Source organism: Mixophyes fleayi, chromosome 2, assembly GCF_038048845.1.
Source record: "Mixophyes fleayi isolate aMixFle1 chromosome 2, aMixFle1.hap1, whole genome shotgun sequence".
NCBI classification, from domain to species: Eukaryota; Metazoa; Chordata; class Amphibia; order Anura; family Limnodynastidae; genus Mixophyes; species Mixophyes fleayi.
Genome location: NC_134403.1, coordinates 15,667,125 through 15,693,281, shown reverse-complemented (window position 1 = coordinate 15,693,281; position 26,157 = coordinate 15,667,125). Strand labels below are relative to the sequence as shown.

The 26,157-nt window shown below is 41.3% G+C and overlaps 1 protein-coding gene across 1 annotated transcript in view; it reads right to left on the bottom strand.

Moving 5' to 3' along the window:
• The window catches only part of MOGAT2 (monoacylglycerol O-acyltransferase 2), a 65,334-nt gene that overhangs the window by 1,110 nt on the left and 38,067 nt on the right, over positions 1-26,157 (bottom strand). Inside the window, exons 3-5 of the mRNA XM_075198558.1 lie at positions 12,763-12,967; positions 9,536-9,710; positions 6,124-6,323 (exon numbers count right to left, since the gene is read on the bottom strand). Of these exons, the coding sequence (XP_075054659.1) occupies positions 6,124-6,323; positions 9,536-9,710; positions 12,763-12,967 (580 nt within the window). The remainder of the gene's footprint in view (positions 1-6,123; positions 6,324-9,535; positions 9,711-12,762; positions 12,968-26,157) is intronic.

Here is a 26,157-nt window from a genome sequence, read left to right as displayed (position 1 = left end):
CACACTTTTCATATCAGGGGCCATACAGAGGACAACAGGTTATAAATTGCAAATGAAAGAAAGACAGTTGCACCATGAGCATTTGAAAGAGTTCTTTACTGTAAGGGCGGTAAAAATGGTAGAACTCTTTACCACCTAACAGGATTGAAAAAAGGATTGGCAAACTTTCCTACGAGAAATTATATCCGTAATTTAATTCGTCGATGTCAGCATATGGGTGAATTATACACTGAATTTAGTGGGGTCAGGAAGCAAACCGGGGAGGGGAATGGGCACAAGCATGTAGTCCATGTACAGTCAGGGTGCGCCAAGCTTGAACGCACACAGCAGCGCCCGATTCAAGCTTTGGGCATCTCTAAGATACGTGATTTTCTGCCGTATCATTTGCACCGTCTACAGGTCTGGTGTAAGCGGTGAGTGATAGGGATGACGGACACGTATGCATGTTAGAACATGCGTGTGCAATCAGGAGCATCATTAAAAACTGCATTTTATGTACAGTAGTCATTATTAACGTCATGTTAAATGTATTGCATGGGGGAAAAATGAAAAAAACAAAAAAAAACACACATTTCTTTTTAAAAAAAATATTTTGTCATTAATGACTCTGGGCTGATTCATTAAGGAAAGTTAAGCAAAAAATTGAGTAAGTTTTCTTACTCAAAACCATGTTACAATGCAAGGGGTGCAAGTGAGTTTATTATTTTGCACATAAAATAAATACTGGCTGTTTTTTCATGTAGCACACAAATACTTGATAGCTCTATTTGTACACCGAAATTTAAAGATGATCTAGGACATGTCCTACCCCAACTATAAATCTGCCATCACATTTTAAATTTACCTCCCCCTCCAATGCAACATGGTTTTGCCTTACTTACATACTTTTGCTTAACTTTCCTTAATGAATCAGGCCCTATATTGTTAATAGGTGACATTATTTGAAGATCTTTTTTTTCCTGTGTGTTGTGTTGGGACTTTATATCACACAGATGTATTGTACATGTCCCGCAGAGTATTTTGTCTGTCAGAGCAGAGCGCACCTAGACCCGTATTCAACAAGAGACGTTGCTTCAGATCGGCTTGTAGTTGAATGCGGACGTGCGGATGCCTGAATTATGTGCGTTTTAAATTTTACGTTCATTTTCTCGCATCAATGAATCAGGACCATCATTGGATCACTCGCTTATAGTGAATGGATACTATTTCTATGAACATGACAACAGCCCACAGGATGACTGCGTGAGAGACGCTTCCCATGTGGCCAATTTCATGTGCTGAATTCTCAAGAACATTGTTACAATATATATGTAAGAAACCAGTAAACAGAATTGCTCATTTTAAATCACCGTTCTGAACATGGTGCAGAATCCCAATATTTACTTTGTCTCCTCGCTCCAGATAATGCTGACTGCGAACGGACATTAGAGCCATTACCTGATACTATTAATAAAGCACCTTTAAGCAGTCAGCATGTGTAACAGTATCTGATAGTACACAGTGTACGGTGAACTGTTTGTCTGTCCCATAACTGCTGGTCACAAGAGGAATTATTTATCTATATATCAGGTACACTGTCATTGTAGCAACCTGCTGCTTGTCAGCTGTTCTATGGAGAGTTTCTATGTAACCCCATAACATTAATAGCCTCTAATAACTCTGTGCTCATTACCCTAATACTAATGCCATTATCCTCAGTCTATCATGAGAAATGACGCTAGGTTGACATATGTGCTTCTCACACATCTTTCTGCTTCAGTGACACCAACACAAATTACCTTCCGCTCTTTCCACTTCCTCATAATGTGTCTCAGACTCATTCAATTATTCAGATGTGTTCCTAGAATTCAGGACCATTACATTACCCATGATGCCTCCTGATTTACAGGCTATTACCTCGCACAGGTAAACACCATCTTCCATTACAGCGATACTGTAATATTTGTAATACTATTAGTGCGATGGTGTCACTGACACTGATAGAAGAGTCTGTCTAATGCGCTGTTTGTTCTTCTAAAAATAATCTGGGCACAGTTAAGAGGGTTATGCACCTTCAGATAACCTTGATTTATTGTTTTCAGTGAGTCCTTAATAATTCCTAAATACATTGGACCTGATTCATAAAAGAACTGAAAGGACGATTTTTAGCGCATAATGCACAAATTTTATCTGCTCGTGTTCTGAATCGGACCTCATGCAACCAAACGTTCGATTCATCTGCATGCGCAAAGGACACTTGTTACAGATTATGGTTTCTGGGAAGGAATGGGACGAGAAAAGGGCCTTCACCCGTTGTCACTGTACAGGAACGCCGCGCCAAACTCGAGCGCATTCAACTACGTCCGAATCAAGCTTTGGGGATCTTAAAGTTACATGTTTTTCTACCGTATCACTTGCTACTAGTGACGACGGCTGTGTATGCAGCTAGAGCATGTGTTTGCAATCAGGAGGAACTGTAATTATGTAATTTACCGTATTTTTCGCTCCATAAGACGCACTTTTTCCCCCAAAAAAGTGTGTGTGTCTTATGGAGCGAATACTGCAAGCCAGCAAGAAAGGAGAGTCGGGAAACTTACAGTTGGTGGCAGCATGGAGAAGCGGGTCCAGCGGGCTGAAGAGAAGACACCAGTGCCGGTGGAGAAGCGGTCCTGCGGATCCTCCTGAGCCGTCCGTCCCCGCCGCCTTTCTGTGAGGACCTAGGTATCACATGGGACGGCACCTGTCATGTGGTGCACGTCCCATGTGATACCTAGGTCCTCACAGATAGGCGGCGGGGACGGACGGTTCAGGAGCATCCTCACAGATAGGCGGAGAAGTGCTGAAGATATCTTGCGCGGAGGGAACTTTAAAGCATGTACTAGGCTGTGTATTTGATTCTGGAATAAAGTCTTTTTCACTTTTTGCATTTCGACTTAGTGTAGATATGCCTTTATTTATTTCCATATCTAATACAAGTAGGTCTAAAACTAATGGCAGATCTGTGGGACTGATTAAATCAGAGCCAATTATCCTGAAGCTGGTCCAGATGTTGCGTTGCTATAGCTGCTGGAATCCATCTGCTTGAAATGTATTGTGAATACAGAGAGAGTACAGCAACATGAACTTGCGAGAAGCAGAAACTTTGTAACAATCTATAACATGGGAGCAGCACCTTAATTTAAGTTCAGGTACCATATTCCACTCCAGGTCTAGCTAAATTGTGCATGGCAATACCTATTACAGAATCAAATGTGTGACTTGTACAGACATTTGACTTAGGTGAGGCTGGAGGCTATAGTGTTATTATTATTACTAGTGCTGGAATGTGTTTATGTATAAACAAACATAGATATCCCAAAATGGTCACTTATGCCTCCCTAGGCATATATAAAGTGGTGCATTGAGGAAAAAATGTAAAATTGAGTGTACAAACACAGAAAACGCTATATGGAAATGAATTACCATTAGCCCAAACTCAGGAGAGTCTGTCCCGGGAAGTGCTGGGCTAATGAAATAAACACAGTATGTGGTAGTGTATTTTTCTGTGTTTGTATACTCAATTTTAAATTTTTTCCTCAATGCACCACTTTATATATGCCTAGGGAGGCATAAGTGACCATTTTGTGATATCTGTTTCTTCTGATACTTTTTATGCCTAGATGTAATATGGTCTTTTTTGTACCAGTGTATACCCTTTATACATAAACACATTACAACAATTATCCCCTGTTTTGGTGGATTGTTTCTTTCCTTACATATCCTCTACCCCTTTCCCTTTGCGCTGGGAGATCTCTATTTATTTATTACTACTAGGGGTGTGGGACTCTTCCCTCCTTTATCTCCCCGGCTGCCTATTTTCTCTTCACCCGGGAAGCGCAGACTCCCCATAATTTACATTTGTGTGTGTGCTATTTGGTTCAGAATACTTTTTTTTCCAGTTTTCCTTCCCTAAAAACTAGGTGCGTCTTATAGTCGGGTGCGTCTTATGGAGCGAAAAATACGGTATGCTCAGTTGACATTATGAACATCCTAATAAATGTATTTTATGTGGGAGGGGGGGGATAAAAAAAAAAAAAATTCACTTTGTTTTATCATTGTTACCTATGTTATTACAGGTGACATTAGTTTAATATATTTTTTTCTGTGCGTTTTTTTATATTCCACATATGTATTGGACGTATCCTGCAGGGTCTTGTCTAGTAGATCACAGCGGAATTACAACCATACTTATCCCCAGAATTCTGCGTATACCTGAATTACGTGCGTTTTAAAACAGCAACAATGATTCAGGCCCATTGAGTGTGAATCACAATGCATTTACAATTGTCTCATAACAAAGAATTCACAAAGAAATGATGGATGTTTGTCCAACATGAAAGTCAGTTTATAAATGTGCTCATTAAAAATGGGCACGGAAAAATTCCAGTCTTCCTTCATTAAGGTTTTGTGAATAGCTTGTTAAAATATAGTTTATTGACATCCAAAAGAAACAATTTTTATTTTCTCCGTATTTCCTATAAGTGTTTATTTCAACATTACTTTATGTGTGCCGCTCTTGATAAACTTTCCATTTTTATATTTTTTAAATCAACTGATAAGTTTATTACAATTTTTGTTTGGTTGGTTGGTAATAATATTTTTTTTCTACCATTTCAGTATAAATAACAAACAATTCACAAGTCAGTGTAAATAGCTCTGTGAATATCATCCTAACAAGGTTTTAAGAATAATATTTAGAATTCTCAGGCAACAGACTAAAGAGATGTAACATCCAAAATACAGCAATACAATAATCGGGTTCCGCTTTTGCTTTGTATTTGTAAATATGCATTTTGGGGGATTTGTAGTCTACAAATAAATTATTCTGTGTGGTTCAGTTGGGGTAAGACTAGGAGCATTTAAGGCCAAATTTCAACTTATTTTAAGGAGGATTCTGGAACAGAGATAACAATGGCTTCCTCTGGGGCAGGTTGGGGGGTAGGATACTTGGGACCGGGTCTCTGGCCTACCTGTATCTTTTTCCCCTTTAAAACATTCCTAATAGGCTGCTGAGTTGAGTCTCACCCCCTAAAATTTGCCGGCCAGCCCCTGGGCTCTCTGCTTGCAGGTTTTAGAGTTAGTAACACTTTGTAGAAGTCAGGTAGAGCCTGTAAACATCTATATTTAAGAAATGCATCTATTAATATTTCCATTAGACTAATATAAAGTGAACTTGAAAATAGGGTAATCTTATGGCCCCCCAAAAAACTTCCCAAATATATCAATATTGTTTATTGTGTTGCATCTTCTAATGGTAGAAGCTGGCTGTACCTGGGTTTGCTTTAATAAGTGCAGCCTAAGGCACCTGGGCTATGCACCCAGATACAAACACCAGTGGGTGAGACTCAAAGAGGGTCAAACTTTTACTGAGCCCTCTGGTGCAATCCAGGTGCTCTTTATTCGGAAAGCGCGTTTTAATCAATGTAGAGAGAAACGTCGCCCTTCTCACCATTTCCAGCAGGTTGATATTCCGAACTGAGGTCTAGGAAAAGTTCCGCTTGTACGTCCCCTCTATTAAGAACACAAAACGCCAAAAGGGTAAATGTATCAAGCTGAGAGTTTTCCGGTGGGTTTGAAAAGTGGAGATGTTGCCTATAGCAACCAATCAGATTCTAGCTGTCATTATGTAGAATCTACTAAATAAATGATAGCTAGAATCCGATTGGTTATTCAAACCCGCCGGAAAACTCTCAACTTGATACATTTACCCCCAAGTGTACCTTCTCGAGATGCTTTTTCTGCAAAATATGCTTCTGATAATATTTATCAGGTGTTTCAAAGTCTTTCAGCTATAAAGCTGAAGCAATGGATCGGTAATTGGAAATATTAACTGTTTATCCTGGGAACTTTGATTAATGACCTCCAGTGTGTAATTAATAACATGATTGATGGTTATTCAGCAGTGATCTTTGCTCCTAGATTACTGGTTGTTTATCAGCAGATACTGAGTGATGTGATACATATAGTGTAACTTCCTGGGGTGCAGAGAGGGGAGGTGACGGGTACCTTGGGCTGCCCTGGGGTCCCCCAGCAGTGGCGGATTACATACACAATGATCATATATAAGTTATGCTTTTCTTTAAACCACTTGGAATGGAAACTTACCGACAGTATAAATCGGCCTTCTATATGGGAGTAGACCGAAGCTGTACTGGAAGACCCCCCGAGCGTGGAACAGAGGGAGAGCGACCCCCATCACTTTCTGCAGCTTTTCCTGGACCCCTCTCAGAAACGATCCTTTTGGATTATCCACCTGGTCGAAGAGCTCGTTCTCTCCAAATGAAAAGACTGGGACCAAGGAAGCTCTGAACATACAAAAAAAAACAGGGATAATAACCACGGGGGGCTAAGAGGCGCGTGGGGATACGGTTATTGCAGCGGTGAGCAGCCCAGAATGGAGCCGCTCCACAATCATTGTTCCCTTAGATGCTGGTATGGGAAATACTCTTATGTAGACCTCACAATCTCTGAGGAATCCAGAGAACGGCTGCCCCCAGACCTGTTCTCCAACCCTAAAAACAGCCCTTCAATACCGGGTGCACTGACTGCTGGTACATGGAGCATTGAAGGGTTTGTCAGTGGGACATAACTTCCAACTGTTCCAGAATTGGGATCTATGTCCTAATCCACGGAACTGGACTGATCCGTGGATATCAGGACAGCTGGAAGGTATCACAGACGTCCTCACATTCTCTGATTTATAGAGATAACTCTATAACTTTACACATAGGGATACTTTTTTATTTAAATGGTGACTACATCATTTGAATAATGGGTTTTCCACATTAGATGACATTAATTTTGTGGCTTGTACACGACCCCCTGGAACTGTTACTAAAAACATTGTCTTATGTTTGTTTTTCAGCCATACGTTTATATAACCAGACAGAGCTGTCCTGAGATATGACCAAAGACTGTTCTCCCTCGTTATAAGGCAGATTAAAACACAAGGCAAAACTGGTGTTATAGCGAGGGTGACATTATATAGGGACGGTACCATTATATAGGGGGATGGCATTATATAGGTAAGGTGGCATTATTATATGGACGGTACCATTATATAGGGAGGGTGACATTATATAGGGAGGGTGGCATTATATGGGGAAGGTGGCATTATATTGGCAGTGTGGAATTTTATAGGGGGGTGACATTATATAAGTGGGTGGCATATATGGAGGGTGGCATTATATAGGGAGTAAGGCATTATATGGGGACACTGGCATTTTATAGGGGGTGGCATTATATAGGGAGGGTGGCATTTTATAGGGAGGGTGGCATTATATAGGGAGGGTGGTTTTATATAGGGAGGGTGGTATTATATAGGGAGGATGGCATGATATATGGAGGGTGGCATTATATAGCGAAGGTGGTATTATATAGGGAGGGGGCATTTTATAGAGGGGTGGTATTATATAGGTAGGGTGGCATTATATAGGGAGGGTGGTATTATATAGGGAGCATGGCATTATATAGGGAGGGTGGTATTATTTAGGGGGTGGCATTATATAGGGAGGGTGGCATTATATAGCGAAGGTGGTATTATATAGGGAGGGGGCATTTTATAGAGGGGTGGTATTATATAGGTAGGGTGGCATTATATAGGGAGGGTGGTATTATTTAGGGGGTGGCATTATATAGGGTGGGTGGCATTATATAGGGAGGGTGGTATTATATAGGGAGGGTGGTTTTATATAGGGAGGGTGGCATTATATAGGGAGGGTGGTATTATTTAGGGGGTGGCATTATATAGGGTGGGTGGCATTATATAGGGAGGGTGGTATTATATAGGGAGGGTGGTTTTATATAGGGAGGGTGGCATTATATAGGGAGGGTGGTATTATTTAGGGGGTGGCATTATATAGGGAGGGTGGCATTATATAGGGAGGGAGGCATTATATAGGGAGGGTGGTATTATATAGGGAGGGTGGCATTATATAGGGAGGGTGGTATTATATGGAGAGGGTGGTATTATATAGGGAGGGTGGTATTATATGAAGAGGGTGGTATTATATAGGGAGGGTGGTATTATATAGGGAGGGTGACATTACAAGCACGGTGACATAAAATAGAATGTATTGTAGTTTAATGTTTTTACATAGAACATAACTGTTGGATAGTAAAGGTGGTTTTATAAAGAGGGGCATTATAAAGAGGCATCACTTATATCAAATGTATCATAATCCCAGGGTGACAAGAATAAACATCTCTGACTGATTATATAAATACATGGCTAAAAAGCACAAAGTAAAAACAAAAGCTAAATGAATAAAATTAGTACAAGTTGCACAAGGTGCGTACCAGCTATTACATGAAAGTAACGTGATCGTGTACAAACCATGTAAGGAGAATCTATCTTCTCTGCAATATTACATTTATACATATGGACAGTACGGGCCGATTCATTATGGAAAGTAAGGGGGGGGGGGGGGGGAATGAGTTTTCTCCTGGACAATACAATGTTACAATACAAGGGGTGCAAATGAGTTTATTATTTTGCACATAAGATAAATACTGTCTGTTTTTTCATGTAGCACACAAATACTTGATAGCTTTATTTTTACACTGAAATTTAAAGTTGATCTAGGACATGCCCTACCCCAACTATAAATCTGTCATCACATTTTAAATTTACCTCCCCCTCCAATACAACATGGTTTTGCCAAGGTGCAAAGTTACTCATTTTTTTTACTTTACTTTCCTTAATGAATCAGGCTCTACATGTTTAGTCATAATAATTAGTGGTACAAGAAATATCAGGAATGCAGTACTACAGGAAACATAGCAACTCCAAACTGTAACCAAATATCCACATTATTTTGATATCTTTTAGAAGGGGATGAACTGTATTATCTTTTGTTTGGGTATATGACCAGTAGTTGCTCACGGAACACTGCTACATTCCTGTGTAAGTCCATCTCACATCCTAAAGTCACTGAGTTAGATCTCGATATATAATGTAGTACCATCATTACGATGGCCTCCAATAAGCAATAGCTGCGATTGTTGAACTGCTAAAGGTCAATTTATATTGTCCATTTATCACTTTCTCATGTAAGAACACTCTTTATAAATATTAGTTGCTTTGGGAAAATATTTGAATATGTATAAGTCAGACATAAGACCATTTAATATTTAATTATAACATGCAAAGTGCTTTGATGAGCCCTTTCTTATATTATGAAATTTTCAGATGCTACAAATCACTGCTCCTTTAAAAACATTGCAACATTTAAATTAAATAAACTCCATTGTTTGTTTAGCATTCCTGTATAGAATCTTGCGAAACAAGGTATGCAAATAAGTGGGCGGGGCCTGTTTCTTAGTATAGAAGGCCAGACAGAGTGTTCACTCTGGATAAAAGTATAGGGGGTACAATGTGAAGGAGGGGTTCCTGGGTGGTGGCGGCTGGAAGCTCAGTACTAATAAGACTAAAATATTGTACCCATGACATTTCTTGCACAATAGAAACAAAGTAGGCCTATATAGTGTACTAAAGGAAAGTAGCGAATGATATTACCCATGCTGCATGGCGAGTTTGATGAATCCTTTTCTGTCTTTCAGCAACAGCTTGAAGGCGCCGGGTCGAGCGTCCAGCGACTCTGGGGCTCCGCCCACGGCGATGACTATTGCATTTCCACTCTTTTTCTTCTTCAGCAGGTAGGAAGCGCTCTCTCTGTCTGACGGGATCAGTCCTACAAGACGTCAATTCCACTTAATAAGGTTACATTATTCTGAATAATATTATTTTATTGTGCGTAATAATATTATTAGTTGCCTATCTTCCTGGTGACATTTGTAGTGTTTTTGAGTAATTCACTACTTCTAGCGTCACTCTATGCTGGCACTCATCTGTAAAAACAAGATTGGTCCGTGGGGGAAAATGACCCCCTGTACCCTTGTCGGTTTATAGTCAATTGATTAAACGGAGTAATCACTTCTTGCTCAAAGACGCCGAGCAAGAGCCAAGGCCAGTGGCGGAATACTGCTTCCAACGCTTCAAATAGCCCAAACTTTGACCAGCTGAGTTGAAACCCTGCCCACACCCGCACACACCCGCCCACACCCGCACACACCCACACACACCCGCCCACGGGCCATTGTTCCCATCCACTTCTCCAAGAATTTCACACTCCCTCAGGAGACCAGGAACACTCCCAGAAATCCAGGCTCCGGGAGAGTCAGCGTAGGGAGCGCACTTACAGCACAAATGCTGAATGATGGATCAGCAAAGAAAAAAGATCATGTAGAATTTTCTTGCGTCGATCAATAACGAGGCCTTGGCCTTGAAAGCTGCTGTGTACAGAACCGCTAATAAATATTAATCTTGGACTTTTATGAAAGCTGCGCTCTTGCCCACAGCAACCAATCAGATTCTAGCTATCATGTCTCTACTCCAGTTTTTAAAACGCAAGCAAAGATTTTCTATTGGCGACACCACTGTTTTACCTTTGCACTTGTGTCTATCAGTTTCCCGAAATGTTACTTATTTTCAGAGGGTTCCAGCTGCTTTCTGATCATACTTGCCGACTCTCTCAAGTCTGGGTCTGGGAGCTGCCTGGGGGGGTGGGCATTTTGGGGGTGGGGCTATGCAAATCAGGCCCCTTATGTAATGACGCAAACGCACAATTTTACTGTGGGGGGCGTGGCCAAATGCCATGATTCCCTGAGAATCGCGGCATTTTGGATCTAATTCTGCCCACAGATGTGGGAGGCTGCCATACTCTCCCGGGAGCCCGGGAATCTCCCAGACATTCCGGGAGAGTTGGCAAGTCTGAGGCAAATGCCACGTGTAAGAACCTTAAGAACCTCTTAATCTCGACCGATCCCAGTTGTCGGTGCTAAAAAATATATAAAGTTTTTTAAAAAATCTGTCATAATATACTATGAAAGTATTTATCTTCTCTTTGGGGTATATTAATTTGACTGAACAAGGACATATAGTCTATTTACAATTTTACTACTGTCTAGGATTCAATCTCGTCACATTTTATTTAATAAAATTTTTTCACCATGTTCTTCTATCAATATTTACTACAACAAATGGGTATTCTTATAAATGTGCTTATTTACATACATGGCAGCTGCTTTCTCAGTGGAGATAAGATGTGGGATTATTCATTGCATTAAGGTGCCAGATTTGTACTGAACCACAGCAACCAATCAGACCCAAGCTGTAATTTACATCAAACTGATGAATGCTAACTGCTGGTAGGCTGACCGGGGCTTCATTAAGAGATTTGTCACAGAGCATGTGTGTCTGTCGTAGGGAATATGATGGCAAATTGGGATTGTGAATGAATAAGGAAAAATAGAAGATTACAAGCACTGTTATTAGTGTATGTATATATATATATATATATATATATATATATATATATATATATATACACACATATATATATATAGGTATATATATATATATATATATATATATATATATATATATATATATATATATATATATATATATATAGATATATAGAGATATATATATAGATATATAGAGATATATATATATATATATATATATATATATATATATATATATATATATATATATCTCTATATATCTATATATATATATATATATATATATATCTATATATATATATATCTATATATATATCTATATATATATATACCTATATATATATATATGTGTGTATATATATATATATATATATATATATATATATATATATATATATATATATAGATATATATATACACTAATGAAACACTCTAGTGGCAAAATAATATTCCAAATAAACAGAGTGGCATCTGTGCATCACAGAGCAATACACCTTTTTGCTAAGTATCTCTCGGACATAGGGGGATTACTGATTGACTAATTGTTAAAACAAATAATCCAGAACACGCATGTGACATAGGCCGCTCAGTCCATAAATTGCTCTGCATGCTTCACACAGGGCTCCGAAACTAGCAAAACATAGGTGTCTATTCCCACTAAATATATATATACCAATAATAAAACATTCTGAATGAAATATAATAGGTGGAAAAGGGAGACTTCAGGAAAAGCGGAGACACATACAATGGGTTTTCACTCCTTATGTCACCTGAGACTGTAGTCGTTCTACCACCCACTTCGTTCCCTAACACTCTGGTCACCATCCGTGCCCTGCATTAAACCGTATGCAGGAGGAAACACTGGGTGACACAAGTCATCGGTGCTTCCTCCTCCAATCCCTCCACTAGAACTGTGGTGATGGACAGGGTGAGTGGAGATGAAGCAGAAGAGGAAGAATGCTCCACTCACTGCTAAGACATTGATTGCAGGAAGCAGCACCGGTGACTCCTATCACCCTGAGCTTCATCCAGTTATCAGTAATTGCAGCGTGCGGCTGGTGAGCTAACCGTTAGGTCAGGGGAATGTTAAGTTAGGGTCCAGGAGGTGAGGAGAATGCCTTGTTTCTGCTTTCCCAGCATTGTGCCACCTGAGATTAGGTCCGCCAAGAGGTATTTTGGGCCCCGGTACAGCAACATCTTGGGGCCTCTTCCATATCTGCCAAAGGGGACATGGCCACATGAGGTTGGTGGCTCCCTCCACTACACAGGCAGACCCGGGCCACCAGGTAGTCCTGGGCCCCGTTACTTTGTACCTGCTCTTTTCAGGACTCCCCACCTGAGACGAGGTCACATCTTACCACACATCTCTTTGATTTCATTCCTAGTGATAGATCTGAAGTCTGTTTATTGTAATATATGCTGAGATGTACTTACCTCCGCTCATAATGTAGTCTCTGAAAAACGGAGCTCGGAACCAAAGCGGCAGCATCAGGAGGTACGGTGTGACTCCCGGGAAGAGCTCAGGAAATCCCGTTGCTTCGGTGCAGAAATTGGTGAACGCTCCAGCCACGAGAACACCGTGAGGGTGGAACCCAAAAACATAGTTCTCCCGTGGGTCCAAGTCCACTGTCTTCACTAACTGCAAAACACAAAGGTCGGTAGCACCAAGTAGAGTCTCGTTATAACAGTTCTCAGAATTCCAGTTGTTGGTAATACATTCCTATTTAATGAAGAACAGCTAACAATTAAATACAAAGACATTTTTAAAACACAACCAAAGAAGTTTTAATTGTGGCTGCAGATGAATTTATATAATTATTAATCAAAGTAACTTGTTTTGTGCAATTACATGTTATGTGTTTGTCTCTATGCTTGTTCAGGGCATGAACCTTTATTTTCCCAATTAAAAAATGTGCGCTGCCCTTTAATTCTGTCTCTCAGTATACACTAGATATCAGTGTGTTTCTCTCCTGCATCCACACGGTTAAACTGGCAGCGATTTCACCATGAACTCCGGTTCTGTCAAGTTCAAATCCAGTTTTGTTTCAGTGTCCCAAACTAGTTAAACTCCAACTATGAAAATAAACACATCGCCCAATAAGTGACATATACAAAACAACGGAAGAATAATATTGATACTATAGTCCATTGTCCTGGATTCTGAAGCAGAGTTTCTCAACCTGTAATAAATGTATCCCCAGGGGTACTTTGGATAGATTCCACCAGTTACATTAAACTTGACATATAAACGCATTTGAGGGTCTTTGGGATAAATTGGAAGTTATTCAGGGGTACACAGTGGGGTAGATTTATCAAACCTTCTAAATAGGAAAAGTGGAGGTGTTGCCTGTAGCAACCAATCAGATTCTAGCTATCATTTATCAAGTATATTCTGGAAAATGAGAGCTAGAATCTGATTGGTTGCTTTTGTTTTTGATAAACTACTCCAATAGGTGCTACATAAACCGGATGCAAGTTTGGGAGCAGATGATGATGATGATGATTGTAGTATGTTTGGTACGGACGTTAGATTTAAGGTTGCATGATAAATCCAGCAGTGGGAAAAATGTACTTCTTAAAAAAATTATATTTTGGTGTGTTCGGTTCTAATAACTATTTTACCCCCAATATTAGGTGGACCTCGGAGGTGGAACCGTATGAGAAGACACAGTGCATTTATTAAGTGGTGGGCACATACGTAAGGGTGCTCCCACTTTGCAGTTTTTAGAAGTGCTTCTGCGGGTTTGCACTTGTGCGAGTTTCTTTCAAGCGTTCCAGGTTCCTCCCTCAGTCTAATAAACATCATTGGCTTCTGACAGAAATGACCCTGTGTGTATGTGTTAGACAATATAGATGGCTTAGTAGTTAGCACTTCTGCCTCACAGCACTGGGTTCATGAGTTCAATTCCCGACCATGGCCTTATCTGAATGGAGTTTGTATGTTCTCCCCATGTATGCGTGGGTTTCCTCTGGGTGCTCCGGTTTCCTCCCACACTCCAAAAACATACTAGTAGGTTTAATTGGCTGCTATTAAATTGTCCTTAGTCTTTCTTAGTCTGTGTGTGTGTGTGTGTGTGTGTATGTTAGGGGATTTAGATTGTAAGCTCCAATGGGGCAGGGACTGATGTGAGTGAGTTCTCTGTACAGCGCTGCGGAATTAGTGGCGCTATATAAATAAATAGATGATGATGATGATAGATTGTAAGCTCTAATGGGACAGGGACTGGGATGGATGATTATATATTCTCTGTACAGCAATGCGTCCTATGATTGCCACTATCTAAAAAATTATAATAAATAAATAAAATTGCAGGCGCAGATAAGAATGCTGTGTAGCTTTCAGAAAGGAAGAATTGATCTCCCATCAGAGGATAGGAAAGGATTTCCCTCCCTTCGCAGTTGGTTCCAATCTTTCTCCACTATGCTATGCCCTTCACAAATAAAAGTATGCATGCGGGGACTTGGCGGAGGGGTAACACTAAATAGTCGACGTTTGGCTAATTAAATGTCATCATCATGTCACATTTCTCTTTATGGGAACCTCAACTCCAGTTTCGGAGTAATTAAAGAGACAGCACACTAATTCATTTAAGTCAATAGGTTCCATGATTTCACATGAAGGCTGGGAGAACTTCCCACCAGTAGGGAAAGCTAAGTGAACGTTTTGTGGAAGTTACAAGTCGGGGGAATTAATCTGAGCCAGACAGGAGGATGATCAGATTATGTCCCTGTAATCAAACAACACACAATCAGGAAACATTAGGATAAAAGACACCACTGACACTAAAACAAGTAAGAGGCTAAACATTTATCAGCTTAGCCGTCCATTTACAACAAGGGGCTACTGCGCTAATGGCTAATCTGAGTTCTGCCAGATGCTCTCACCAAAAGCAACTGTAGCCAAACCCTCCGCCATTGTTACACCCTTCTCATTACTACTAATTTAACGGTGGTAGCACTCATCACACATCCTGCGCTACATTATCTTTTTATTAACTTTTTACCTTGTTCCAAACAGAGGAATTGTGACAGACACTAGGAAAAGGGTCCTCTTGCTTAAAGGTCCAACCCCCACCTAATAACAGGGTTGTGTAAATTTAAATTTTTTGGCAATTTGCAAACAATACTCATGTTACATTATATTTATTTTCCTTTTATTACATGGTTTCCAATCTGCACCACAAAATTTTACTACAACAGTTTTTTAGGTTAACACCACACCTCGGAGAATGTAAATACGCATATGCCGAAATTTGAACTACTAACACCGTAATTGGGGGAAAAAAAGTTAAACATTTATTTAATATAATGTTTAAATATTATGTGATCAAGAGGCTTATTTGCTACACCTCTCCTGTATAGGGATTGGTAAAACCCTAAGGAGTCTGCAGTAACAGGCTGCAGAGAGGAGTCAATTACCTCTTGGCCTCTCTTGCAGCACACAAATACACAGGTGCACCACATGGGTGTAATTGGTTTGTTGTATTTTGTGATTGGTTTGTAGTGCTTGGGTAGAGGATAAAACATTGTCTGTTCTTGTGGGTGGGGTGACCGATGCCAGCGTTGGCCAGTGACTAGGTAGGTGAACTGTGCCTAGGTAGAGTGAAGGTCTAATTAATTAATTTTTAGCTTAACATTTTGTTTTAGAATTGCTCCCCTTAGGACCTACCATAGAGAAGAGTCAGTCCCACCAGGACATTTACTCACCACAAGGTAAGCTATCACAGCCACCCCCCTGAGATGGCAGAGTGACTTAAAGGGTTCAACTACAATAGGTGCAGGTTGTGCAAACAGGTTACAGAGGGGATTACGGTGCTCATATGTGTACAATTTGGTCACACGTGTGGTGAAATTAGCGCGGTCAGAGTGAGAATACACAGATGCTTTTACTGTCCAACTGGACCTTCCAGACACAACTGTAGAGTATCTTGAGAGTTTTAGAGTGTCAGGGTTCAAGTGGTGCCAGAGATGCAAGGAGTCAATACCGTTATGTGACAAAATACCGTCTGGGTTAGTTATTATTGTCTGTTGTATTGTGATATTGCACAGGGCCACCGCTATGAACACTTGCCAGCATTCCTGAGTGGAAAACCCGGACAAATTAGGCTACACCCCTGATCCACCAAGCCACTCCCATGCCCTACCGAACCATGTCTGGACCTGGACCTTGACCAAACCCCATCCATTTTGGGTGTAAAAAAATTGAGACTGGCCCGTGAAAGTCAGGGCTGGTGTCAGGCATGGTAAATTATTTTTCCGATGCATGGATATGATTTATGTAATGTTGTTTGGACATTAATACCAGTTATGTCATTTATATCAGTAGGACACAATGGGAATTAGAAGGGGCGGAGCCAAATAGGCAACAGGAGTTGTAGCAATGAGATTAGAATAAAAAGGGTACAATGCCTCTGGATTTACCAACCAATCACTTTAAAATAAACACAAGAGTACTTTTGTTTTGTAGCATGCACAGTTGCGTATAATAACTAATATTCAAGCATACTATCTATCTAAAGTCACACTCTGCATATGGGTTTGACACATTTTTGAATACATATCCCCAATTCATGATTTTGCAAAAATTGAGATTCATCTGTCCTCAGACTTATGGTTGGAATGCAGCATTAAACGTATCGCTTCCCTGCAGCATTAGATGCCTGGATACAGGCGATCCTCCCCCGTTGTCACACTTCCCTCCTTTTGCTCAAACCCATTTACTTGGTTGCTAAAACACACCTCAAGTGACGCTCTGCCAGTGCTCATAGTACCCCTATGAGGAGCTCAGGGGGATAATATCGATCCAGTTCATCCAGAAGATATTTATTCTCTCCTGAACTGATGTATAGCCCTTCCTGCTCCTCCTAGGAATATTACTAATCCCTACAGAGGTGATTCTGTGCTGTATTTTGCATCATTTAACACCAGAGTAACTGAACGGATCACAGGTGCAGTTAAATTGCCTATATGCACGTACCCGTTTGGTTACATATGTTCCAGAAAAGTAGTCAATGAAATCAATAACTAAAACCTTTTAAGAGAGAGGAACGCTGTAGAACCCCAGACCAATTCTGTATTGGTATGTGCTATATTTCATCCTCAAGGCATATTCATCAATGAGTGGAATTCTATATAAGGCTCAGTGTGTCCTCAGAATTCTTCTTTTAAGAATTGTGCATCTAGAAGAATGCAGTAATAAATTCCAGGTAATAGATAGTTCAGCACTGGGTGTCCTAGCGATATCAGTGGCACAGGAATGAGGGAGGACTATTTGTGATCGCTATCTACGTCCCGTCCCATGCCTTCAATTCTTCTGGTCACTGTTTTGTTGACTTGAGATGGTTTTCTAATCAGTTAATCATTGGCCTCCGTAGTTACTACATTTATAACCTTGAACTCATTTTAACTAGCAAAACTTGGGAATAAACATGTTTTTGTGGAGTGCGCTGTAACTGATCAGGGTTTCGATGCTGTTTAATGTTTTACCTTCAGATTTACTCAAGGTGATTATTAAAGCTGTGTAATGACTTCTAGTGTTTGACCCAAAACAAATGGCCACCCTCTTTTTCACTCCCCCATCGTGCCTACAAGACTTAAAGGGAAAAAACATGAACATGTTATTAGTTGGGAGGGGGGGTTGTTTTCAGGTGCTGTGGTGGTAGATTGAAAATACACAATGACATATCTGGCACTGGATATAATGGCAGTCCTGATGTCTCCGTAGGGCGGGTGTCTTAGAGCATCTTAAGTTGAGTACACACTACAGAAATTTCAACCAACTTTTTATGCCGAGCGATTTTACATGTGATCGATGGTCCGATCGCTCGGTCCATGGACTGCATACACACTAGCCTTGTTTAGGACGATAAAGGGAAGAGCGGACGTCCCTTTAGCGACTTTTTACAGCCATATTGTCGTGAGCAATGACTTTAATTTCGTACTCACTGTTGTGGATCGGTCGGAAGTTTATACACACTACACAGCAGAAACGAGATTGGAACGAAAATATTAAACGGTACGACCAACCAAATGAGGCGATAATCGTCCATTTGGGCAGACTTTCGACCATCGTGTCACTGCACACACTGACCCGACTTTTGAACGAGCGGTCGTATGTCGGCTGATTTAGCCGATTATTGGATGAAAACTTACCCAGCTTTACTGACCAGGAAATCGCAGCGTTCTAAAGCAATCATGCGCTCAATTCCCTTTAACACCATAGAGATTCCACTGTCAAGGCGACGGATGTTTGCTTAAGACCGATGCGCTTTCATGATCAGAAAATTGTGGCATTCTAAAATGCCCCACTAACAATTAGGGGACGATTCAGTTTCACATTTGCATCTCAATTTAATGCTTGTCTTCTTCCCATAGTGCATCATGATGCCATCTATTCCCCAGGTAAATGGTGGCTCAGTGGTTAGCACTTCTGCCTTACAGCACTGGGGTCATGAGTTCAATTCTCAACTATGGCCTTATCTGTGAGGAGTTTGTATGTTCTCCCTGTGTTTGCGTGGGTTTCCTCCGGGTGCTCCGGTTTCTCCCACATTCCAAAAACATACTGGTGGGTTAATTGGCTGCTAACAAATTGACCCTAGTCTGTGTGTCTGTGTGTGTATGTTAGGGAATTTAGATTGTAAGCTCCAATGGGGCAGGGACTGATGTGAGTGAGTTCTCTGTACAGTGCTGCGGAATTAGTGGCGCTATATAAATAAATGATGATGATGATGATGTGCACCCAGTCGTCTACATGATGTAAAAGAAAACGTGATTCATCAGACCAGGTCACCTTCTTATATTGCTCCATGGTCCAGTTCTGATGCCCATTGTATGAGCTTTCGGAGGTGGACATAGGTCAGTTGGCATTATCGGATGAAAAGTAACTGATGCAAATAAATGGAACGTATCCAACGTCTTTAAAACAAAATCTGTCATGTGTCCAGCTAAATTGTTGTCATACGAAGCACCAAAATAGTGTCATTTTCTGGGTACGTCGGCTGTGACTAAAATAAAGGGCTCTATTTATCAAAGCTGAAAAACCTGTTTGCTAGGTTGTGTTTTTATGCTGTAACATTGTCAGTTGTACAAGACATAAGTGTTTCAGTCCTACCGTCACAAAGGAATGATTGGATACAACAGATGCACAGATAGACCATGTCTTACATGAAGGTTGGGTACAGTTACTCATATATAAAATGTTCGCTCGCAGAGTGAGGACAGGAAATGTTGTCAGAACCTGCCAAATGCTGAGAGGTTGGTGCAAAAGAGGAAGAAGGAGAAACATACAAGTGCGGTTGTACGATCGCACTCGTAGGAGGACAAAGGTGTGGCTATTGCTGGGATCACTGCGATACCAATTGGAGCCGATGAGAGACCGAGAGTAGCACTGGTAATGTAGCGCCATTAATTACGCAGCGCGGTACAGAGAACTCACTCACATCAGTCTAAATTCCCTAACATACACACACACAGACCGAAAGACTAAGGTCAATTTTAATAGCAGCCATTTAACCTACTAGTATGATTTTGAAGTGTGGGAAGAAACCAGAGCACCCGGAGGAAACCCACGCAAACACGGGGAGAACATACATACTCCACACAGATAAGGATATATCTTAAAATACCCATCCATCCGTGGGATCGAGCATGTACCGCGCCCACTCAACCAACACCCAATAACAGACGTGTCCAAAGGAAAGCAGCCCCCACCGCACACTCCCCCCTAGAATCGGGGGAAAGGAGGACAACTCAGGCCAAGGAAAACATCCCCCGAACCAGTCATCCGCTGTGAGCAAAGCAACAATGGAACCAGCCACTGGACCTCCATTACTGTCCCATGCACTTAACAAGTAACCATCCACCACATGCCCTCCTCCCCTTCCTGGGGGTCAGCAGGCACCTTCGGTCAAGATTCCCATGCGAATCCACGAGAAAATCTTGACACAAGACCAGCCTCTGTACACCACTCTGCGTGCCACCAATCCCCGGCCCGCACCAGCAGATGGAAGCGCCCGTGCAATCCCCACTACACTCTGCCGAATATTTATTGTTAACAGTAAATGTGACTGTTATTAGAGGGTTGTAACACAAGCTGAATCCTATCGCCATTCAGTGAGAAATTCTCTTTTCTTGTTATATGATGTGACATATAGAATCTTTCCTGAGAAAGACACACTTTGTCTTTTATCGTGTCTATCTGGACGGCTAGGTACAGGAGTCGCTACAAGGATACAAAATGACTTTTTGCCACGTTGATTACCCAACCATGTTGCTGTAGAAAGAGGATCACCTGTGATGTCATATCTTGAGCGACCTGTTTTGAACTCGCTACAACCAAGATGTTGTCAAGATATGGCCATGGGGTTATGCCACGCTTCATGAGAGCCACCATCAGAACTAACACATCCACTAAGCCTGAGAATGAGAGAAGTCAATGCGAGTGAGTGAGTGAGTGAGTACTGTGGGGACAAGAGCAATGCAAAGACATAGAGAGCAACCACAGCATAGAGAGTATGTATGAGATGAGAAGGACCACTAATCCATTAGAGAGAGCCAAAAGTCTCATAGGGAAAGGTGCATGTTTGTCAGAGAGAGAGATACAACCTTACCATGAAAGCTGCACTCGTTCAGGTATAGCTGCCAGGATACTAGGGAAAGCTGCCAGGCTCGGTGAAAGAGCTATTAATTCCAGGGGGCATTATGTCATTGCCAGAGAGTAAGCTGCCAGTGATCCAGTACAAGCTTCGGGAGGAACCAACTGAGTCTTGGTTTAGTACCGATATCCAGGGGAGTCCAGGACCAATCCTGAGATCAAGAAAGAGTCCTGGTCCAATCCAAAGTCGCAGAGGGAGTCCAGAATTGTTCCAGTTGATTTCAAAATATTGTGTTTTATTTCCATTGTTCCAGTTGCCTGTTGCTGCTATTGCTACTACCACATTACAGCCTATGGAGAATAGTCACTGAAGATCCATCCAGGCCTTTGATCCATGTATAAAGATTCTCCAGAACGCATATCAGTTACTATGAGATCTACTCCCACCAGAATTATTTTCAGGGAGAGAGAGTAATATTCTTCATTGTCTTCAGTAACAAAATACTTAGTATTACTTTTTACAGTAATTATCTTCTTCATCATAATTGTTAATAATAATTGTTGCAAAGACTTCCAAAAATCTATGCTGTAACCTCATCTTCTACAACTGAGAGGGTGAGTGTATACCCAGAGATCTCATTCATGGCGTGCTAGCCTTTCCATGTTAGCTTTTCCATTTCACATGAAACATTTTCCATTTCAAGGTGTGAGCCCACAGGTTTATTTAAAAGTATCGCCCTCTTTATACCCACTCCTGACCAGTGATCTTAGCAAAGGCATTAATTAAGACTTTTGGCATTAATACACAGGACAATTCTAAGAGACTAATAGAGAGTTTTTAGCAAGCATCGTGCGCCTTCCAATTCACCAATGCTACTGCCGTTTCTCTATCTAGTGTTATTGTTATCAATGTTGTCATCATTGATTGTCTCTATTCCGTGCTGAAGTAGCATTCTATTGTTCAGTTAATTTCTACTTGCACTTATATAGTGACATTGTATGTCCTGTGATCCACTTCATGGTTACATTGATCTTAACCACTTTGTCCTAAAGAAATCATCAGAAATGGAACCACTCTATCCTGCCCACTATTTATCACCATGCCAATTGGCCAATTCCCCCCTGACAGTGCCGCAAATCATTTGTAGGAAGCCTGACAGGCGTTTCAACCCCTGGTAGACTTTGGAGAGATCTGCGACCCTAAAGAAGGAACACGACTTGTGTGGAGGCGCGTTTGAGAGCAAGAAGTGAGATTGCCCTAACTGTGAAACTTACCACCCTTCTCCCCTTCCCGGTGTGCTAAGGTACCCGCGCTGGCATCCAAGGGGCACCCTTCAGTGGGACATAATTCCCCACTGTCCTAGAATCAGGACAAAATACCTAACTTGCAAGACGGCGGGACTCCTCAAATCGGGACTGTCCCACCTAAGTCAGAACAGTTGGGTAGTATGACGTACTGCAAGCCTGCGCCGTGATTAGTTTAAATGCATGATGCAGTGTACATTTATGAAGACATCTAGGGGTAAATGTATCAAGCTGAGAGTTTTCCGACGTGTTTGAAAAACCAATCAGATTCTAGTTATCATTTATTTAGTACATTCTACAAAATGACAGCTAGAATCTAATTGGTTGCTATAGGCAACATCTCCTTTATTCAAACCCGCCGGAAAACTCTCAGCTTGATACATTTACCCCCTAGAATGCTGTGTGTGTGTTTAATCTGCATTCGGATTCCCGTGTCTGCAGCCATTATAAGGTGCAGAGCTGAAGAGTAGACACAAAGACATCATGAACGTGGAAAATCAGATTTTTCACCCGGCTATGCTGTTTGCTTATTGCTAATGACTCCACAGTCTGCAGCCGGATGCGTGCAGCAGAGAGGAGGGAAAAATACCCCCTCAATCTGACCCAAAATCTCAGATTACTGAGAAAATACTTTCTATGCATATTGATATAGATTACTGTCATCAATGTTTCCATTATTATCTATGTTGTTGCTGATTCTCCTGCCGCATGTGATTACCAGATGGCATCATCACTGTGTTATTCTTCAACTAATCTGTTGCACTGAAGCCGTTCTACTGTATTATTACTTGTTATTTACATTTCTCGGCTTCCGTTATCTCAGCAACTTTATCTTTGCTCAAGGACAGAGTTATTTTCCCTTCTTATTGATTAAATTACTGGCCCTTCAGTTACCTGGTCATCTCATAAACATACCTAATGGCTTTTTCTGTCTTCCTGGTGCGTGTGAGTACTCACCAGTCATTTATTGTGAGTCGGGATGGGGGTATCTCCCAGACCAACCCCTGATAAACCTCTCCAAGATCTGCCACCGATTCAAACACGACTCGGCGGCTCTGAGAAGAGCTGAGAGTAACCTAACTCAGAAATTTACTGAGGTACCCGACGGCACAGAGGGCCACGTAAAATTAATATGGGCGCTGTGGCTGTTTCAGGTCTTGGAAGGGGGAAGTTGGGCTGTCTATTTTTTAATTATTTATTAACTGAATTTTAAACTGTTTTGGTTCTGTTTGCGATTCACGAGTGATCATGCCCCCTCCCCACCCCCCTGCTCTGATAGGCTTGAATGGTTGTGTCCATTTAAGGGGCAGAGCCAAATGACGCTTGGCCACACCCCAGAAATCGCCAGTGATATCTCCCCTCCCAGAAGGGAGGTCTCACATGTCTGCAAGTATGGCCCAAAACTTATTTCTCCATCATTTAAACTCCTGGGGCCTCAGTCATTAAGGAGAGCAAAGCAAAAAAAAGGGAGTAAGATTGCTTTTGGACCAATGTTACAATGCAAGGGGTGCAAATTATTTTGCACATAAGATAAATACTCTGTCTGTTTTTCATGTAACCCACAAATACTTGATAGCTTTATTGTTACACTGAAATGTAAAGTTGATCTAGGACATGCTCTACCCCAACTATAAATCTGTCCCCACATTTTACATTTACCTCCCCCTCCAATGTAACATGGTTTTGCCCAGGTACAAAGTTACTCCTTTTTGATGCTTTGCTCTCCTTAATGTCTCAGGCCCCTGATGTACCCAAAACAACAGGAAAAGTTGGAATCGGGTCCTATAACTGTTTTATATTATTTGAGATCTGTAAGGATGTGTGGGGTCTAGTTTCTGGACTGGGCAAACCCCAGGTTGTAGGAGTGTCCGGCTTTTTCACTGTAGAATTCTTGAAGCCCTAGGGAAGCTGGGACAAGTCACCCCCCCCCCAGGACATTCTGGATCTTGTGGTTCCGCGGCACCTGAACTCTTTGCCGTCTGTTTCTTTAATCATCGTTCTCCCCACATCAATACATCCTCCTACCTGTTCCCTTCTGTCTGTCATTTCTGACCTTTAACCAGCAGCTAACGAGGTTACTAATTGCAGGGTGGCTTTTACTTGACATATGTTTTACTGAGTGGTTTTGTTTAACGCTCATGGATTAGACTTATGGATTACATAGAGCAATCTAATTTCAGTCTTATGGGTCACTGACAGGACAAGTCTCAGTGAAACAATCTCAGCCACCTTACTAAAAATAGTGGTCAGACTTACCAAGGTGGCTGAGATGATTTAGTGGGATTTTAGCGGTAATATGAAGGTGATGTAAGCTGTGTTCATCCACCGGGGGGCAAGGAGGGGGTCATCATGGTGTCAATCGCACATGGAAGGTAGCGGAATGGAGGCGTTACCATAATGGTCATCCTTATCCTGTGTATTCTATGCTAAAGTAATATATGGTATTATGCACCTGCAACGGGTATTAGAAGTCACCCAGGAGTTCAGTTTCTATATAGAAGGCAGGAGAATATTGAACTATAGATCTCAGGACACCTTTATGCATTGAGCTCTGATTGGATGTCAAAGATCATGGAGGTGTCGAAATATCCCAAATTGACTCCCAAAGTGACAGCTGGCAAAGCTCTGGGCGGTCAGCATCCATTTGGGGTGGAGTGGTCTTAGGGCATAGTATTACTGGTGGGTAGAGGTCTTCCTTACTTGTATCAACTACCGCCCTTCTTTGTAAATACAGCTATCATCATCATCATCATCATCTTTTATATATATAGCGCCACTAATTCCGCAGCGCTGTACAAAGAACTCACTCACATCAGTCCCTGCCCCATTGGAGCTTACAGTCTAAATTCCCTAACACACACACAGACACACACACACACACACACACAGACACACAGACACACAGACACACACACACACACACAAAGATACACACACACAGACACACACACACACACACACACACACACACAGACACACACACACAGACACACACAGACACACAGACACACACACACACACACACACACACACACACACACACACACACACACAGACACACACACACACACACACACACACACACACACACAGACACACACACACACACACACACACAGACACACACAGACACACACACACACACACACACAGACACACACACACACACACACACAGACACACACACACACACACACACACAGACACACACACACACACACACAAACAGACAAAGACTAGGGTCAATTTCTGATAGCAATGGATGATTGATGAACAAAGATGAGTGAAATCATTCGGCAGATTTGTGTAATACGTTGGAACGTGGCCACTTTGGGGACACATCAATAAAAAAATATTTAATTTGGAAGGACTTACAACCTTTATCCTGACTGCAGCTGTTTTCTTTATACAAACATGAGGGAAGTGTGTGTAATGTACGCCAATCTCCTCTGGGGGGCGCCAGTTCCAGTTCCGAACCCGACATTAAATAAAAAAAAGTTTTGACAGAAGAAAAAAAAAATATATTTTTTTTTTATTAATTATTATTATTATTAATAATATAATTACTCAAATTGTTGTTACTCAAATTGTTCTGCAAAATGTAGGAAGCCTTTTCATCTCTAGTGATAAATACTGCAAACAAATCTCTAAATGATCATTAACACATGAACTAATAAGGACATTTCTATAATGTCTTAATATATAAACGATATCCCTACCCTCCGAATTCTCGAGGCAGACCTCTTCCGCAGAGTACAAAACAAACTCCCCACTTAATTAATTAATGAGAAGGATAAGTGCAAGAATAAATTAAGTCACCAGGTGTTTTTTTTAAAATTAATTCAGCACCAGCAACTGCAATAATACGTGAAGTGGAGAGTTAGAGAGCGGAACTGTGCTGGGGGGAAGGGGGTCATGTACGAGGGTCCATC